The 15701-nt window shown below is 44.4% G+C and overlaps 1 protein-coding gene across 4 annotated transcripts in view; it reads left to right on the top strand.

Annotated features, from left to right (window-relative positions):
• The window catches only part of SORCS1 (sortilin related VPS10 domain containing receptor 1), a 468685-nt gene extending 453810 nt beyond the window's left edge, over window positions 1-14875 (top strand). Inside the window, exons 25-27 of one of the 4 annotated variants that reach the window (XM_064488397.1) lie at window positions 9539-9644; window positions 9765-9925; window positions 14702-14875. In XM_064488397.1, the coding sequence (XP_064344467.1) occupies window positions 9539-9644; window positions 9765-9925; window positions 14702-14781 (347 nt within the window). In that variant the 3' untranslated portion in view covers window positions 14782-14875. Of the gene's footprint in view, window positions 1-9538; window positions 9645-9764; window positions 9926-11381; window positions 14600-14701 lie in introns of those variants that run through there. The other 3 variants (XM_010987109.3, XM_010987107.3, XM_010987108.3) reach the window with 3 other exon arrangements.
• Window positions 14876-15701: the final 826 nt, after the last annotated feature.

Here is a 15701-nt window from a genome sequence, read left to right as displayed (position 1 = left end):
GCCCTTGGTCTCTGTGGGGACTAGGGGTAGAACAAACCTGAGCTGTTAAGAAAATATCCCTAAAAGGCCAGTAGTTTTCTCATTGCTCCTAGTAACTTGGAACTTATTCAGGGGCATGAGTCCATTTCAGATTCACCATCTTACGTCCCACACGACTCTCTTCCTCACTTTGCAGTGATTCCTTTAAAACTGTGGTTCATCTGGGGATATGAGATGAACCAGGACCCTCACTCAGTCCACCGGCCAGACCTGACCCCCAAGTACTAGCTACAGGAGGCTTTCCTAATTCTAAATGAAGAGGATGAAAAATATCCCATGCAGAAGGTTCAATAAAAATGAGCCTTAATGTTGAATAGGAGTTCACCAAAAGGAGAGAAAATGAACTTGCCCCATTGAGGGGCTGTATTGAGCAGAAACACAGCCAGGTGGCACTGTATGGTTTATATGTAAAGTGATGCTTGTTTGACGTGGGTTGGGGCATCTAGGCACACCCTCGAATATTCCTAATTGGTATATTTACTGAAGGTAAAATTCTGAGCAGAGGAGAGAGGGGTACAACTCAGGGAAAGCAAATACGCCGTGATTTGATACGTCATTTGTATGATAGGCTTTGTCCATCATGCATGCATGCTGTGAGAAAACTCTCATTGATGCGTGCTTAAGATTACGAAGTCTGATACATGTGGAAAAGGGAAAAAGGAGCAGACAAAAGGATTTTTTTTGAGACAATAGGTTTGAGCAACAGTCAATAAATCCTTTCTCTTTGCACAAAGTATTTACCCATTTTACAAGAATTTTTCAACCCAGGTAGCAAGAGATGGGAATTTAGTATACAGAGTTGGAAACCTAAGAATAGGAGCCTCTTTTTTAGTTGCCAAGAAGAGAAATCTCATGGTTATGTTGGATTTGGTGTCATAAAACATACAAATGAAAAACCTTAATCAGAAGCTGGAAATAAGAGGTTGACACTCAGGTGAGAAGACCAGGACCAGATTGTGCTTTAAACTGTGAGCTTTAGTATCTAAAATAGATGAACAACAGCTTTCTACTGTATAGTACAGGGAACTATGTTCAATATCTTATAGTAACCTGCAATGAAAAGGAATATTAAAAGAAATACATGTATGTATCTGTATGACTGAAACATTATGCTGTACACCAGAAATTGATGCAGCACTGTAAACTGACTATCCTTCAATTAAAGACAAAATTAAAAACCTGTGAGCTCTAACTTACCACCTTTTAGTAGATTACCTGGTGAAGGGAATCTGCTGATAGGTGATAAATTAAAGCCCTCATTGCTGGTACAGATATTTCAAGCTACATCAAACTCTGTATCTTTGTTCCTATGATGGCCCATGTAATGAGTAAATTCAGAGATTGTATTTATATTTGGGAGTGGGAGTGGAGGGGTGGGGTAAGCAGCTTAAAAACATGTTGATTCTATTTTGCTAGAATAGATGAGAGCAACCACGAGGGTAGAAGTTAAAGACTGAGAAGCAAAAGGCAACACTACATGTTATCTGAGAACACAACACCTAACTAGATGGAGTCATCCAAAATTACACACAACAGCACTTAGGGTTTGTTTGTTTTTTGCAGTTCACAGGAATTATTTATTAGGGAAATAAACTAAAACTTGGGTGGTAGGACTTCTAACAGGGGGGCTAGAAGAGCTGGTGCTGACTGGTTCCCTCAAAACATTTGGGGTACATGTCACCCTGTTCTGTGGTTGGGTAATCTCTTTATAACCCATGTAGGTAATCCCTGCTCTAAAGCGGTTGTTCTTAAGTGTGACTATACATCACAGTTACCAAGGGAGTGTCCTAAAAGCAGAGATTCTTCAGGCTTCACTGTGCACACCTGGATCAGAATCCCAAGGAGGGATATCCAGGAATCGGCATTTTTACCGAGTTCCCCAAGTGATACTTACACAGCCAGACCTTTCACCAGTCTCAACAACTACTTTTATAGAACATTCTACAGACAGAAATCCATCTGCCTAACAAGGAACATTATACATCTATCTCCAGCGGTAAATCTGATTTACATCTCAGGGCATCCACTAAAACAGAGGCATGCGTTAAAAAAGAAGAGCCCTTGATATTAAGTGTGGGAGGAAATCAGTAATAAACATTAAAATCTAATTCCTCGGCATAGTTGGAGCCAACTTAATTGGCAGAATGGGTAGACGACAGTAGGAGTAGGGGAAAAATGAAGCCTGTCTCTGAATGGGGGATATACGCTATCCATAATCTAGATGAATGGCAGAGGCCAGCCAAGAGCCGTGGCCAGAAAGCGGTTGAAAAATGATTAAAGTGTGAACGAGAATGTTAGTGGCAGATGTAATTGAAGAGCCATGAGTTTTATGAAAGTTAAACAAATGATATTATCTAGGTGTTATTAATCTGGTAGTGTGAGCAGAAAATGGTACATCCGCATCTCGCTGTATTTCTGCACCTGTTAGAGAATCAAGGTACTCTTCTACCCTTCACTTTCCAGGGGGGGTCACTGCCCTTCTGGAGTTTTCTGATGATAAAAAATGTGAAAGGTTAATACTTCTCAGAGGAAGAGCCTCAAATCTCAGGTTTAATTAAAAAAAAAAACTTTTTTAATACCCGGAAACTGCTCTCAACCCCTCCTGTCTGTCTGGCAGTTGTCTTGTGTAAGCTATTGTGTTTAGGAAACCTGTCCTTTGTCAAGGGTATGTGTGGGTTTTAATAAAACTTATCTTTTGCTGTCTTGGCCTCCATGGCTGCTGCTGACTTGTTCAATTTCTTCTTCAGGTGTAATAAAAAGATACTATCACCAAGATATTAGAGAATTAATATTTCCAGGCATCAGTTGCTACCTTTGGACATGTTATGAGTAAATGTCAGTTGGGATAAGGCACTCAGAATTTCAGTCCAGGTCAGGATACATCATGAATTCTGCCCAACAGTTTACATTGAGAAAGACCCTTTCCACTTGAAGGCAGAATTTTTAGCCTGAATCCAGAAACTTTAGAAAACACAATATAATCTAAGCCACATCATTATAGATGCAGATGCCAAACTGTGAGGTTGTGGAGTTCGGAACTGTAAAGTAAAATAAATTGTTGCAATAACATTTTCCATTTAGGGATGGAATTAGTACTAGTGAAATTCTTCCACAGCCAGTAAGTTTTTCTGTCTCTTTAGTCTCTGGTCACCTTATTATCTACACAGTTACCATTTACAAGTCTTTTGTGAGTAAAATCATGCCAGTAGTATTTCTCCTTCCTCTGTTTTTATTTCACCAAATAATTACTTTCCTCTACAAATTATTAAGCTGTTTCACAGACACGTGGCCCCAGCGGTTTTTGATAGTTACTAGGCCATTATGGTGTAATAATAAGTAATAACAAGTGCCAACGTATTAAACGTAACCCCCTCCCCAGTGCGGCTAAATGCATGTGATGTTTTCATAAACATACCAGAGACCAGAAGCGAAGTTGCTCTTCAGCATCTAACAGATTATTCCTTCACCATTTTTTTCTAAGATTTCCTGGGCCATACAAGGGCATAACATGACTATTGGGTAACTGGCCTGAGCTGGCCAGGCCTGTGGATGAACCTAGACTTCCTTGGGCAGAGAATGGCCAGGGGACAGTGGTCAGATGAACAGTTCAGAAACAGGTACAAACATGTATCAGGTTGGAAATAAGCATTAGGATGTAGGAGGTATAGTTCCCCCTGGAGAAGAAGGCAAGGCAGAGAGTCCAGAGAAATTGGCAGGAAGAAAGTAAGTCAGGAGAACACATAGAAAACACAGAGAAGATACCAAGAATCTAGGACAAGCTACCTTTTAGACACCAAGTTTCTAATACCAAGAATGCCAGGCCCTGTCTGCTGTGTCTACTTAAGTTTTAATAGCATTCCCTTTCATTCTTAAAGTGTCTTGGTTTAGAAAAGAACATGTATGGTCACCTTACTTATACCCTGCCACCCTGCCACTGGGGACAGAAATCCATACCAAGAATTGCATAATGTAGAGCCCAACAGTAAGAATTACTAATTAGATGTTTAACCAGCTGAAAGAGAAGTGTTTTGAAGAGAGAAGGTATTAGTAAGCTGTTGCTGTGTAACAAACCACCCTGAAATTCAGTGGCTTAACAGTAACCATTTATTGTTACTTATGAGTCAGTGGATCAGCTCAGTAGTTTTTCTGGTTTTGTCTATGCTCATTGGGCATCTCCAGTCAGCTATGGATTCTTGGGTTGGGAGCTCCACTGATCTTGACTGGAATGCTCTCATGTTGGGGGTTGACTGGCTGTGAGTCTCAGTTGGAATAAGTAAGCTTTCCTCCACGTGGTGTCTCATCCTTCAGCTAGCTTCTCTGAACAAGCCCAGGAAATGGTAAGATTCCAAGAGAGAGTAGAAGTGCACATGGCCCTGAAGCTCACAACTGACACACCATCACTTGTCTTACATTTTATTGCCAAATCAAGTTCCACTGCTAGCCCAGACTCAAGAGGGTAAAGAAACAGATTTCACCTCTTGGTAGGATAAGCTTCAGATTCAAGTTGCTCAAGGCTTGGGCAGAGAGTGAAGTAGAGAATTGATCCAGTAATGCAATTAATCTACATGAAGCTGACCACTGTCTTAGAGACTGGAGATGCTTTTAGGTAGTTTAGAAAATTCTCCTGGAATCATCACAGGATTGGGTACTATTGGCAATCAAGGGGTGTGTTGTTTTGTTTTGTTTTGGTGACCCAGAGAGTATAAAGATCAGGCAGACTCTAAAGATAAGGACTGATGTTTTATGAGCGACAGTAGGAGGGGCTTACCACACAGTACCCTCAAACTAGTATGCATAATAATAACTTGTGTAGCTTGTTATGTACAGAGATTTCTAGGACTCAATCTCAGAGACTATTTTTTCTCAAGTGAACCCTAGGAAACTGTATTTTCACAAGCTCTCCAGGTGATTCTGATTCAGGTGGTCTGGATATTATACTTTGAGAAATACTTTACATAGTAAGTGGGATTCCTCATTAACTTGCCACCCTAAAAAACCAAAAGGCATCCTCCTCTTCCTGTCTATCAGTCATGGTGGTAAGTTTGGTCTTTGAGGTACCCATGGTTGTCATTACTTGGTCAAGTGACATCAACTCCCTGTGACTGGATGTCCCTGAAAACTCATCTTCCGTTTAAAACCAGTAACCATGCTTCAGTAGTCCTTAGAGCCTCCCCTGAGCATCCCTATCCAGTCTGGCCTGCGAGATCATGGCTGTATCTCAATAGGGTGTAGCAATCATTATTATGACTGTTATGATTGGGTTTGGATTTGAAAGGGAGGGAAGGGCTATTGGCGAAGTGAGGGTGCTCTGTCATAAAGGCCTGTCAACCCTTTCTGTGGTCTAGCTAAACATGAATGTTGTGATATTCAAGGCATGTAAGTAAAGGCTGGCTTGGGTCCGCTTTGGAGGCAGGAGAGGAAAAATAAAATCAAGGTATGGCAAACTTGAACCTGCTGTTGTGACTTCTTGACAGCACTTTTGGATCTGAAATGCCGTACGAGTCCAAAGTCCCAGGGTCACAGAGCAGGTAGAAGTTCAAGGAAGTCCCTTGGACAGAATGAGAGTCGGGATAGACAGCAGTGAGGGTGTCTGCAGGACCTCACCAGGTGATGCCCACACACTGTTGACTCTAACACTTGGAAATGACAGAACAGGGTAAGGCTGCGGCGCCCCCTAGGTGTGTCATGCAGGTCCCGTGTCCGCAGAGGGGCTGTGCTCTAATGAGTCTGTGAAGCTCCATGGTAAAGTCATACAAATTTCTTTCCTGAAGGACTGCTGTGAACCTTCATATACTGAATCTTCAAGACAGGAAGGCCAGGTATACTGTTTCCCAAAATTATTTGACCATGAAATTCTGGTCATCTTTCAGGGCTTGTTCTCTGTACACTTTCAGAAATAGGATAGCAGTGACAGGATGGTGTTAAAACTGCTGGGCGTGTCCCATGTGCCAGACACCAGGCCAGTGCTTTATAAATTCCATCTTACTCTATTCTCACAACTTTCTAAAACAAGCACTAGTTTTATCTCTGTTTTGCAAAGGAGGAAACAGAGGTTCAGTTTGTTATTTAGCTTATAAGCAGCCGAGTAGGAATCTGATTTCAAAAAGGGACCATATCAGTTCCTTCACCCCAAATGTGGAATTTTGGGTTCACATTCCTCTCTCATGCACAACCTGGGACCATTTGCTTGGCACTCACTTTTCACCAGAAGACTCTGGTTATTATTGTAAGCATCGTTATTATTATAAGCAGTCCAGGCTTCATGAACAGAATAGAATGATTCAGTGCATTTCTGCAGGATTGTGGAAACGATGTGTGCAACAGCAGACACAGGATTGTCGAGTCCCCTGCAGTACAGCTATGCCTGTGCTTTACCATGTGTGTGTGTGAACAGTGGCAAATAAACCACCCAATACTTACCTCTTCTCCCTTGTCTAGGCTGCAATCAGAGAGGGGTTAATTTATGCTAATTCCACACAACAAACAAAAGCTCCTTTATCACAAGTTTTCATTCCTCACCAAAACACATGCAAACCCACTGAAGTACTGAGCAAATGTGCATCTGAGGCTGTGTGGAGCAATCACCGTCCCGTCTATATTCGGGCAAAGATCAACAAGCCACCACGGAACCCAGAGGGCAGTGGTCCTCAGTCTCTCACAGCTGCTGCCTGCTCACCTGCCACTGAGAAGCGGCTAAGTGATGCAGAGACGGGGAGGGGGCACAGATAACACACGTTTTAGAACTTGGGATCCAGAAGCTCCTTTTCCCAAAGTAACATACTAATTCCTTAACAGTGTTAATGTGGCTTGTTTACAAGTGATGATTTGAGTGGGAATGGTTTAGAATGGAAAGATTTAAATTTGTGATGGAGAGAGAGGAGGAGGAGGAAGGGAAGAGAAAGGAAATAAAGAGAGTTCATGTGTGTGCTGGCTTTCTGTGCAGTGAGAGCCTGGCTGGAGCAATTTCCTCTCTTTAGTTTTCCATTTATTTCCGGTGCCAATCCTTGCCAGCAGCCTTAGTATGCTTCCTGGTTGCCGCACAAAACTGATACTCTGCTTATTCTGAAAGAGCATTCGGCTGGGAATTAGAAGTTCAGCTGATCAGGCTAACCTGCCTGTAACCATCCCAGCAGTCTGAGGCTCCTCTCTGTCTCCCTTTGTTCCTGTCAGATTAAGGGTTTGCATTAGGAGAGTACCTTTACAATAGCTTTCCGTTATTATCTCCGTCAGTGTGATGACCGTATTGTGATCATGTCAGGAGAAAAAGGGAGGGTGAGAGAGACCTTCTCTTTTAGAGTCACAGATAAAATTATATGATAGCTGAGATTTGCTTCAAAATAATCCAGTGTTGGGTTTGTGGAGACTGAATGGGGGTAGAAATAAAATAACATTGTCTGTGGGTTGGGAGTTGTTGAAGGGTGGTGGGTGCATGAGGCTTCATGTCTCCGTACACACACCATCCATGTATGCACACTCGTGCAGATGTATGTGCATGTGCTTGTCATCAGCGTCTGAGTGTGTGACCTATGATTCTAACTGGTCCTTTGAAAATGTAATAATATTTTAACTCTGTCATGTGTTAATTTGCCTCTTGTGCCATACTTTTATCCTTAATCCCCATTCTCAGAACTATCTTTTTGAATTTCTGATAGCTCTTGCTGAAATTAGCCCAGGGTTGAGGTATATAGAAAATATGTGGGTGGGGGGAGCAGGGGGAGATGGCTTGGTCCATCTTTCGGAACGACATTAGCCAGGGAGGCCCTCGCTGTTCCTGTCAGCTCAGAGGAGGTCATCCCCTGCCTTCCGTTGCGGAAGGTGAGCTGTGATGGTGCCTATGACAAAGGGAAGGCCTTTTCTCCCCCACGACTTCCTGCCAGTTGTGCTGTGAGTTCTGAAGTATTTCTGGCTCCTTTGCTGAGGGCACTGTGTTTGCCCAAGTGAATGAGTGAGACCTTTGTTTTTCCATTTCAAGCTGAAAACTCGTTTGCCGTGGGTGCTTCTCTCCGTGACCCCTCCCGTCTTCTCACACATTCACCCTTCACAGCCTAAGCGCTGCTTCACTTACAGAGGAGAGGACACCACAGAGCTTGCTTCATTTTCGTGCTTCCCAAAAGCTGATTCCACTAAGACAACTAAGCCTGCTTTCTGAGAAAGAAGGCTTGCCTTTTGTTTTTCCCCAAAACCGGCATATAGAATAGGATTTCCAGTAGTGAAAAGTGGCTGGGATGTAATCCTTCAAAAACCAGACAGAGCAGAAGCAGCATTGGGTCTTGTCTGAAACCATCAGCATTACAGTCACCTATTCTTGAATGTTTGTACCTGGGTGACCAGAACGCTGCCCTCTTGGCTCTCAACAGAGAAAAGCCGCAGAAAATGGTGCTTAAAGGTCGCCTGCATTTCTGGGTATCAGGCTTTGCTTAAATTGATGGAAGGTAAAGGTCAGTATCAAAGGGGTACGTGTGGCTTGCCTTTTACGCTGGAGCTATGCTCTGTTTGCAAAATGTCAGTTTTTGAGAGGGTGGAAATGAATTGCAAACAAAGTCATTAAGTACAAAAGACTTGACCCTGAGATAGGGGAGGGACTGGAATAGAGGTGCAGAGAGATGAGCTGCACTCGAAGAGCAAAGTCAAAAAGTTGGGGAGGGAGAAGCTTTCATGGATGCAAAGGCATCTGTCTGGTCTGAGAGGAGAAATCACTGCCTCTGAGAGCCTGGCGCCTCCCAGCATGAGCCGAGCTGTCTTGACTTTGGCAAGTTACCAAGACAACGCTGGCTAGCACACCCCTCATCCAGCATCGGAGCGGCGGCCCTTGTAAAATAGTCACTTAGCCATCAGCTTCCTATGTGCAAGAAATATAAACATGCCCTGTTATTCTCCAGTCCTCTCTCTCACACGACACCTGCTGGGGTCAGAGTGAGAGGGAGTAGTATCTCTGGTGGTGGTTTTTCTGGTTTTCTGCATGGCTTGGTGGGGAAAGCATGCATTTAAAGTATAGGAAAATTTAATAGTTCTATTATTATAAATATTGATTAAAAATAATAATAGTGGTAGCAGTAAAATCAAATACTTCTCTAAACGCCCTACTATGTATGTGTCCAGTGCTGTTATCTGTGCTTTATATACATCGCCTCATTTGATCTTCACAAAAACCCAGTGAGATAGGTACTTTTATTCCCCTTGTCACACCAGACGACGGCATATGAAGGTCAAGTGACGGGCCCAGAAGCTCACAGCCAGCACGTGGTAGAGCAGGCCTTGAATCCAGGCAGTCTGACTCCAGAGTCTGTGCTTTAAATTGCTCCACTGCACTCCCTAAACAGGCCTGCTGGAGCATTCTGGGGCCTGGGACCAGCCCTGGTGCATCCACGGGTCGAGCCGTGTGACGTGCATCTTGTGTGTTCGTCCCACGCGGTTCACCCAGAGGCACAGTGCAAGCTCGTCCCAGAGTCACGCGTGCTCATCTGTCTCCTCATAACCACGCCTCTGCTTGCTCCCTCAGCCCCGCTGGTGGACCTCACCCCGACCCATAGTGGATCGGCCATGCTGATGCTACTGTCCGTGGTGTTTGTGGGGCTGGCCGTGTTCGTCATCTACAAGTTTAAAAGGTGCGTGTCCCTCCATCCACATCTCCCGCCTCCCTTCTTCCTGACAGGTTCAGAAGCATTTGTCACAGTGATGTATTTGTCCCGTGTGCCCAGCAGTGATGGTTTCTGTTAATGTTTTAGGAAGATCCCGGGGATTAATGTTTATGCCCAGATGCACAATGAGAAAGAACAAGAGATGGTCAGTCGAGTCAGTCACCCCGAAAGCAGGCCCCATGTCCCTCAGACTGAACTCAGGCGGCCTGGCCAGCTGGTAGATGAGAAGGTGGAATCTCAGCTCATAGGTAAATGATGCCCGGTAGCCGTCTGCCGTTCACCCTGAGTAGTCAATGGCTGACTCTCTCTCTAACCCCTTTCTGGCTTGACATAACCCCCTTCTCTGCTCTAACACCCTCAGAGAACAGCTGTGATGCCTCCTTCCCTGCTTCCTCCCATTGGAAAGAGAAAAAAAAAAAAAAAAGCCTTGTTCCTATCCTTTTTTTTCTCTCTCTCTCTCATGAGTTTATTCCTCTTTTTGCAGAAACTCTTGCTAAAACTTTGGGCTTCGAAATATTCATGGGCAAGAGCAGAGCATTTGCTCTGACAATAGCCAAGAAGGTCAGGCTCAGAGGCTGGCTCTGGCGGCCTGGAGGGCTGGGCAGGGCTTGAGGGCCAGAGTATATAATGACCAGAACGAGCTACAGCAGCCACATTGTTCCAGAACCTTCGCAGGGGGGTGACAGGCTAATCACCCTGTTTTGTTTTTTTTTTAATCTCGTAGATATCTCAAAACTGTCCCCCAAGAAACAGGGAACCTGAGAATTTTGAGGGCAAGAGGCATAGAGTTTGCAGAACATCTCAGGAGTGGGGCCTCCTGAGACAGACCACTGGAGGGTTAGGCTGTTACAGAGCAGATGGGCAGATTTCTTCCTCCTTTTCACCTGTGCCCTCCCCGAAGTCTTAAAATGGATTTCTGAGTAATTCAATAGCGCTCACTCTCTGCTGGAGAAGTAAGCGTGGGAATCCAACAGCTAGGTCGGGAGAGTCTCAAGGGGAGGTGCTAAGTCCTACTATTTATTGCAGAGGAAACTCTCCAGGAAATTAGATAAACCATGGAGCCACCATTGGGATCCATTTCTCTCCTCCCTTCCTCCTGTCTGGCCTTAGGAGTTACAGCTGTAAATGTTCTTACCTAGCCCCTGCACTGCTAACTCTGGTGGATAAATTATTATGTATAAGCATTCATGCTTCAATCTGATATGATAGCCCAACCACCTAGAAAGCCTTCACCTGTGATTTTTAATCTGCTACTTTAATGGAAATAGAACCCTCTCTTTAAATGGATATGGGGAAGTTCTGTGACTGTATTAAGGAGAAATTTCAATGCAGTGCCTGGCTTGTGTCAGAGGTAATAATAACAGCCCCCACATCTGGTGTCCGGTATTCACAGTGTGCTTCCTTTTTGTTGGCGAGACAGGTGATGAATGAGTAATTGGTTTGGGTTAAAAAGGAAAAGGCTTTTCTGTTTTCAAGTCCAGAGAAGCATTCACCCTATTTACTTCTAAAGCTTCTAAGTGCATCCGGGTGGGTTATTTGGTTTTCAACTGCATTTCCACGGGGTCTGAAGTACAGCCGCTGTTTCCTTGGTTAAAGTAGCGATGCCTGCTTGGGCAGGAATGTCGCCTGGCACGTTGCAATGTCTCTGACACCCTTCTGCTTCCAGTGTCCTTAAATGAGTAAGTGTTACACGTTTTCTCTTAGGAGAGTAGCTTTACCCTTCCCTCCCTCCCCTTCTACTCAACCTGGTGACTCATCTCTACGATTGCAAAGAGCAAGACCAGCCACTCCACCTTCAACGCCAAAGCGGGGATCTGCTGGGGCTCAATTTGCAATTTAAGGAAAACCCCCAAAGGCCACAGGCGACCTGCTGATCAGGAAAGAATTTCGCTCTTGTCAAGTGCAACCTTCTTCATGACCACTAACTCTATGTTTTTTTTTTTTTTCTTTCCTTTTGTTGTTCTGTTTTCCTATTTTGCCAGGAAGTATTTCCATAGTTGCTGAGAATCAAAGCACAAAAGAAATCCCTACCTATGTAAATGTTTGAATGGAGGACGCCAGTAAAAACAAAAACAAACAAAACAAAAATCAAATAAAAAAACAATCAAAATCCAAACAAACAAACAAACACTCACTGCATCGGGACTTTTTAATTCTTCAGACACAGACAACAAGGGTTTTTAGCTTTAAGCCTGTGCATGTGGACAGTCCCTTGAGAACATGCTCGGAGGGGCAGTGTATAGGTGCTCTATTTTCATGGAAAAACACTCCCCTCCCCTTTTCTTCTCTCTCTTTTTTCTGATCGGTCGTGTTTGTAGAAAATTCCTAACATATACAGGCCAAGGACATCTGCATGTATTTTTGGAAACATTCTTGGCTCTAGATTTAACAGCTATTTTAGCACTACCGGCTGATGGGTGGATTAGCCACTCCGGCTCTTTTCACAAGACACACAGACATGCACAGGAGTTTGAAACCCTGAGCTGTTTCTCTATTTCATCGTTGCCGTTCTCCCTTCTGAGTTATCTTGGGTAGCTCTGTTGGCCGGCAGCGACCCCAAGGCTGCCTTCTCCATTCTGTGAGGCCACGGGCCCAGAGAGGCGAGTTGAAGTTCCATGTAGGCAGGCAGAATAGGGAAGGAAGGAGGGGGGCAGGCGTGCCAGAAATGGACCCGTGTTTCCTGTTTGCCACTTCCCATCACGACTGCTTCCCCTTGTAGCTTTCCCAACTCCTGCCCTAACTTAGGTGGAGAACAGAATCCCGGTTACCTGCATTGCATTCTGACCTTCCCATCTGTCTACTCTCCATGTGTTGTCATGGTCTGTCGATGTCTTGGTATCCCTTCCTTCCAGTCCCCAAGTTATCCTTCACTGCGCCTACTTTTTCTTCCCAAACATGTTGCTAGATTCTGGACATTTCATCCTGACGCTCCCTAAACACTGGCCCAGCCTTGGCCAACCCTGCCTTGGCCACCGGATGTTTCTGACCTGTCAGCTCTGTACACACCCACGCATGCAGCCTCCATAGCCCTGACCAAGCTGCAGCCTGCCCCGCGGGGCTCAGCTTCCTGTGTTTTTTGATCTCTTCCTGTAGAACCCGCCTCTCCCAAATATCCCGCCCCATTTCCCACCTGGAAAAACATATAATGTGTGTGAAAGAGTTGAGATACCCAAACCAATTCAAACCTGGCCCTGTATCTTAGAAGAGAAAGCGTACTGATGAATAGTGGTATTTTCACACCTTGACAAAAATCTCCTGCAGTCACATTCCAGAAGATTCTTGTGAGAAATGTTGTGAACGTGTTACTTATGTGGCAGGGCAGTTTCCTCCTGTGATGGTTGCTCTTACCCAGTATTTCCTCTCTCACAGTGGAGTGAAAATATTTGTAAAATAAAACTGATTTGAACCAGAAGAAGAAGCAGGTTCATGGATGTAATGTTTAAGAGTGTCAAAAAGTCTGAGACGAGATGGAGGTCTTACATGAGGATGGGATTGTGATCACGTAGGGTGATCCTCGACTTTTTACACGTGTGCTCTCTGATCTCTGAGCATCATGGTGTCAGCAAAGGAAAAAGGAATAAGCAGAAAGGGGGAGGAGTAAGCTGACTCTAGCAGGTTGGCTCAGAGCAGGAGGAAATCCCAGTTTTCCCAGAGCAATCATGAAAGAAGACCCAGAGAAAGAGGGAAACAAAAGTATGTCCAGCAGAAGCCCTTGGAGTATTAGGGACTGGACAAAGCCTAATCCAAAATATAGGAGAAGGTGGCTTCAAAAAACCACTCAGAGTGTAGCCTCCTTCTTGGCCTTGTCCCCAGGCCAACAACAGGGTATAACAGGGCCCTGGGGACAGTGGGGGTATCCTAAAGACCCTGACGACTCCTGTCCTTGTGTAGGTAGGGGAAGAATAGCAAAGCTTCAGTTAGAAGTCAGTCAAGCAGAAGATTTTTATGGTTGAAGACGCCCGGTATGAATCGGGGACACGGATTATTCCTGAGGCAGCTGTCTGTAGAGCTCAATTGATCCCCAACCTGTGGGGCTTCCTACCCCACGGGAAACATCCTCACTCATCCTCTTCCGTGCAAGCCTCCCAAACTTAAATCTGGAAGACAAAGTGTTTGGAAACCTAAAGAGGAGTCCTCAGAACAGCACAGGGAGTCCTCAGAGTTGCAGTTCAATTAATTTTAATTGGATAAATATGAAAAAGGGAATAACACTATCCAGCACAGTGCCTTGCCTCGAGTAAGTGTTAAGAAAATCATTTGTTGAGAGAATAAATGCATGAACATGAGAGAAGACATAGAAAAGGATGGGCTTGGAAGTCCTAATTAAAACTAGAGGTGGACATGAGACGCCTGGCATCTCGGAAGGTGACCAGGGATGGTCAGTGCTAGATGCAGCATCTCCAGGGCCCTCAGGTGCCTCTTCTCAGAGCTCCCTCCCGCCTGTAGGAGATTAGTACAGCAAAGTACTGCTTTTGGAGACCTCTTGGTCTCATGGTACAGCTCTGTGGTTCTCAAAGTGCAGTACCTGGACCAGCAGTTTCGGCATCACCTCCGGCTTGTTAAAAATGCAGATTTTGGGCCCCCCCACCCCCAGACCTACTGAGTCAGAAACGCTGGAGTTCGGGCCCAGTAATCTGTGTTTAGAAGCTCTCTCAGTGATTGTGATATACATTAAAGTTTGAGAAATGCTTAGTAGGCCATTCCAGCTCAATCCCAAAGAGAAGGCGGTAATGAGAGCCTGCAATTGGGAGGGACCCAAGTGCCTACCTCCTCGCTAACAGCAGGTGCAGACACAGTGAGGAGTTCGGTGGGCTTGAGGCCAGAGGAACGGGTAGTGAGGGATGGATGTGGCAGGTAAGATTCAGGGCAAGCTGCAAATCTGTTACTGCAACGTTTTTCCAAAATCCCGGAAGGCAAACTGTGCATGCTCTCCCCTGAACTCCCCAGCCAACATTTTCTCCTTTGCCTTATCTTTAATTGGATCCACTGTCCAAAATGCAGAGGTTTGCTTTGCTTTTTTTCAGAAGTTCCAAACAGCAACTTTGAGAGCAATGGGGTACTTGGCAGCTGTTCTGTGTTTTCCAGGATTCCAACTGAGCATTGAAATTCCCTCATTTGCCAACTTATTTTTATAGGAAGCCAATTAAAAAGAGAAAAAGAAAGTTTTCTTATAGTGTCGGAACTACTTCTAATTTTAAAATGACTTTTTTGATGTATTTTTTTGTTAAATACTCTGTAGTGTAATGTATAATTGCTCTTGTTTATTGCTTTTACAATCATATTTATTAAACAGATAATGTCTCTAAAGCTTGTGCCTCAGAATGTTTATTTTACCCCAAACCTCGGTGTCCAGTCCAGATACAAAGTGGTGCGTCTCTTCATAAAGGGTGTGTGTTCTGCTACCTGACTTCTACCTGCATTTCATTTGACAGTATAATGTCTGTTGTTTTACTGTTACTTTATTCTATTTAAAAATCACTCCAAACTGGTTACATTGGAATGAGTAACCTGCTCACTCTTGTTCGTTCAGAATGAGAAGTTACTGATATGGAACAAACCCATTCAAACTTGCTCATAAGCTTGTAAGTAACCAAAGGACCAAACTTGTGTGTAATGAACTGAAACTTAGGGAGCGGGAAGGGCTCAAATGATAGAGTAACAATGGCTTTGGTCTTGGAATCAAGAGACTGGGGTTCTCCTTCCAGCTCTACCAGCTGTGCGACCTTGAGCAAAGTGTTTTAAATACAAAAGCTTTAGTGACCTCATGCATATAATTTGAAGGAAAAGGACACCTTCCAGCTCTGGTATTCTGAGTGGGTGAGTCATTCCCCAGAGTTCCAAATAGCTGATTTAAACTTGGTGGAAAATAAAAAGGTGGACTGGGATCCTTTCAGCCCTGTGGCATCTGTTCTTGGGCAAGGTTTTGTCCTTGTGTTAGGTTGAAACATTTGTACAAGCACAGAACTCTCCTTAGCCTTTTCGAAGGCCTTTCCAGGCTCAGAACGGCATTGCCTCGTTAGCACG

Source organism: Camelus dromedarius, chromosome 8 (assembly GCF_036321535.1).
Source record: "Camelus dromedarius isolate mCamDro1 chromosome 8, mCamDro1.pat, whole genome shotgun sequence".
NCBI lineage: Eukaryota > Metazoa > Chordata > Mammalia > Artiodactyla > Camelidae > Camelus > Camelus dromedarius.
The sequence above is the reverse complement of the archived record's forward strand: the minus strand, read 5'-3'. Positions and strand labels throughout refer to the sequence as shown.